Genomic DNA, 4110 nt, shown 5'->3' with positions numbered 1-4110 from the left:
TTTCTATAGCTCTTTCCCTTTTTTAAGAAGTCCAACTAGTACTTGCCTCAATTTATAAGGTTACCCAATATATCATAAATTTGTGGATGGACTTCCAATATAAAAACACGTTAATTATTTAACTTAATGTGCCAAAAAAATAAAAAAAAATGATTGTTGATAGAGCCTAATAATGTCGTCCTACCAGAAACACTAATATATCAAGGGAGATATATTTTGAAAAAAAAATATATATAGTAGGTATTAATGCTTTTTGCTCCATCTGAAATATGACCACCTACTTTTATAAATGGTGATATCAATATATTGGCAGTACAACATGCAATCAATTTGGGACCGTGCTAGCCTCCAACTTGTTACGAGTATTTGAGGCGCACAAAGCACGTACAAATTAAGGGTGCGCGTATATTTGTTGACTACACAGAAGTACAGGAATTAAATAAAAGAAATATATATACTATAAAAAAACAATTTCTTTGATGAGAAAACCGTGTAGCTAGAAAAGTCACCGACTGGTTTCGTAAAAAAAAAAAAATCACCCACTACACCCGTTAACTTTACAGAGGCCGCTGGCTGCTATGTGCTCGTCGTACTTATATATACTGCGGCCACTATCACTGATGCTGTGCAGCTATAGGGCGAGAGAGTTAATTAATTAACTCATCTTGCCAAAAAAAAAAAAAAACTCATGAAGCAACGAATAATACTGCTCCCTCCGTCTCAAATTAATTATCATTTTGGATTTTGTATAGTAAATTTGACTAGATTTATAGAAATTAAATACATGCAACATTTATATCTCTAAATAAATTTATTATAAAAATAAATTCAAAGATTTATCTAATGATATTAACTGTGTATTATAAATATTAATATCCATTAAAGCCCGGCAACACGAATTAAGCGATGCATGGCCTTCCTCCATAGCTACTGCAGCTTCCTTTCCTTCCCTTGTTCATCAGCCCATATCACCATCCGATCCCAACTAACTGTAGCCTGTAGGATCTCTCCATATCATCCCACTACAGAGCTTCCAACACACCAAACCCTGCCTGTGCCTCTCTTTCTCATCAGGAGCTTCCACTATTCCACACCTTGTTCCCCTCCCCCGATCCAGCGCCATCGATCCGTCCATGGCGTCCACCACCAGCGACAGCCTCCCCTCCTCACCCTCCATCCCCACCACCGCCGCGCTCGACGGCGCCGCCGACCAAGAGTTCTCCTCCTCCCACCAGCACCACCACCACCACCACAGCCTCTTCTTCCCGTCTTCCTCATCCTCCTCCCCGGCTAGCCTATACCTCGACTCCTCCTTCCATGGCCTCCTCCCCACCACATCCTCCTCCACGGCCATGTCCTCGTCCCCTTCCCCTCCACCACCGGTGCCGCCACTCCCTCCCGCTCCGGCGGCGCCGGCCACGAAGCCGGCCAAGAAGCGCCCGAGGGCCTCCCGACGCCCGCCCACCACGGTGCTCACCACCGACACCTCCAACTTCCGCGCCATGGTGCAGGAGTTCACCGGCTTCCCGGCGCCGCCCTTCGCCCCCGCGCCGCCCCCCGCCTTCCGCCCGCGCCTCCTCGGTGGTCCGCCATCGTTCCTCATGCGCCCCTCGCCTCTCAAGTACTCCGTGCTGCTGCCTCCCGGCGGTCCCAGTACTTGCACCACCGCCACCACCCTAGCCAACGCCACTGCCAGTAACACAAGCTCTCTCGTGGACGCGCTCGCGCTCTTCACCAAGAGCAGCGCGATGCCAAGCGCCGCCGCCGCGGCCGCAGCAGCTACGGCGGCGACGTCTCCGGGCGGATCAGGGGTTCCTGATCATCATTACCACCACGGCATCACCATGGGAGGGTTCAACCCATTCGATGATTTCGATGCGCCACCGGCGGCGGAAGGCGAGAGGGGGAACATCAGCGGCGGCAGCCATGGTTTCTTCTCCTCCTTCGCCACCGGGGACAAGTACGGCCGGCACTAGTACGTAATCCATCTCTCTCGCGCTCTCTGATAATTCAGCTAGTGTGTGCTCATGATCGAGAGAGTTTGTGTGGAGAATGGACAGAGATCGAGGAAGAGAAGCGACAAAGCTTCCTCGATCACTAGCTGCTACTTGGCCACTGCTACTGTTTTGCATTATAAGTATTTGGCAAGCTGCATAATTGTGAGTTTTCATTTCTTGGTTTCGGGATATGAAGATGGCTATGTGTACATACATAAATCTGGGTCCTTTTTGACTTGTTCCAAGTTCATTTTGGCTTCCAGATGTTGGAATTTTGTTGGTGCAAAATGGAATGGAAGGAAAAAATAATGTATATGCGTAATTGCCGTGATGAAACTTGTAATGAGGAGAAAGCTGTTTTGATTTGTTCGGCTTCCATCGCTATTAGCAAGTGTGTCCTTGTCAAGATGAGATGAAACGATGCAACTCTTTTCTAACTTTTCCTTCCTTTCGGTTCTGGAAGCAAATGCCGTACTGTGAAAGATATGGCTCTGCTTTTTTATGCCTCTTTGCTGATTGAATCCCGGAGTTACATTTTTTTGGAGGTCATGCTTGCAACACATCTCTCAACTGTGGGTGCAACAGAGAAGCTAGCTTGCTAGCGAGTACCTCTTTCTTCTGCTGCTTCTAGGTCAATGAGTGCATGCTTGATCCAAGATTCACAATGTTATACATATATGCTTATTACTCAATCTTAAATTAGTGAAAGGATAATTGATTTACTTGCTAGTTGCTGACGAATTAAAGTAACGTAGTATTTATATTTTTAGACAATGTAGCATGTCCGTAATTTCCAGCTCTACACACGCATGATCGAAGTTTATGCTTCTTTTATAAGTGGTATAAATGTGGTTATTGCAAATATAATTGCTAAATCTTATAAGTTGAGCATAAGTTGACATTTATGCTTCGAGTACTTGACAATTTTCTGTTCGAAGTTTATTTGATACTATATATATATGAAGCTAAGTATGGATTGTTATGCTATAGTATTATTACAATGTCGTTCATGGTCATTAAATCAAGCATGCGCCAATATTTTCTTGGGCTTATATATTATACCTTGATTGATCGTATAGCACTTATCATAAGTCAGGACTTATACAAATTAGCATTTTGCATAAATCACTACATTTTTGTTTTCTTCTTTTTTAAACAACGGTGCACTTATTCCTACAAAGACAATACGCTAACATGAGTAGTTGTGTTATACATTAACAGCACGCCATTATATTGGCTATCAATGCAACATTTCTAAGGGTTTGTTTGGATCTTTTCATTAGGAGGAATTGAAATCTACTTAATAAATTAGGTTATTTGGCTTGTAATTTGATATTTCACAATTTTACAAAGTTAACATATAAACCTATCTCAAATTCATAGGGTGGGAGATATAAATTGATTATATAGATCATCGTTCTATGTTTCTACTTTGCAACTTATAACACGCTCTTCTAAGATATAAATGCAATACATAAGTATCTCTCTTCTATAGCCAACAATAATATACAAATATAATCCATATACAACCATATTAGTTTAACTAATATATATCTAGATTATTATTATTAAAATAAATTCAATTTCAGGGATCCAAACGGACCGGTAATCCAGATCAAGTTGAGTTACTGACTTTCAAGTATATACAGCCTGTTCGGGAGTCCGTATCGTATCGTGGATTATTTACTACTGGCTGGTTTGGTGTGAGAGAAAAACACTGTTCCCGGCTGGAAATTTACGATCGTTTACGAGCAAGCGAACAGACTTATACTGTGTGTAACATTATATAGTACTAGGCAGCCATTCAGCGTCCCATATATATGTACTTTGGAAGAGATCATGAAATACTGAGGTTCGTAGTGCGGCATGCCTCTTTGGGACATTAATTTAGTTACTACTACATTCGTACGTACCCTGTGTCGTCACGTGTGCATACGTGAGACGCGTTGGTGTACACTATATATATATATATATATATATATACACATACACGGTAAGACTATAATTAACTTATTCTATGGTCACCTTGATTTACGATAATATTTGTACCAATTTACGATAATGACATTACATATTTACGATACATGGGTTACTATAATTCAAGATGATACTT

At 42.1% G+C, this 4110-nt stretch overlaps 1 protein-coding gene across 2 annotated transcripts; it reads left to right on the top strand.

Moving 5' to 3' along the window:
* Positions 1 to 891: 891 nt before the first annotated feature.
* Positions 892 to 3867, top strand: LOC136539766 (calmodulin-binding protein 25-like). 2 transcript variants are annotated; one of them, XM_066531742.1, is made up of 2 exons: positions 892 to 1975; positions 3587 to 3867. In XM_066531742.1, coding segments are annotated over exons 1-2 (843 nt in total). In that variant the 5' UTR covers positions 892 to 1133; the 3' UTR covers positions 3588 to 3867. The 2 variants fall into 2 exon arrangements, with proteins under 2 accessions (XP_066387839.1, XP_066387838.1); XM_066531741.1 differs by lacking the exon at positions 3587 to 3867 and having other exon boundaries at positions 892 to 2394.
* Positions 3868 to 4110: the final 243 nt, after the last annotated feature.

This window comes from Miscanthus floridulus, chromosome 2 (assembly GCF_019320115.1).
Source record: "Miscanthus floridulus cultivar M001 chromosome 2, ASM1932011v1, whole genome shotgun sequence".
In the NCBI taxonomy this organism is placed as follows: Eukaryota; Viridiplantae; Streptophyta; class Magnoliopsida; order Poales; family Poaceae; genus Miscanthus; species Miscanthus floridulus.
Note: the sequence above shows the minus strand (reverse complement) of the source record. Positions and strands in the feature narration are given on the sequence as shown.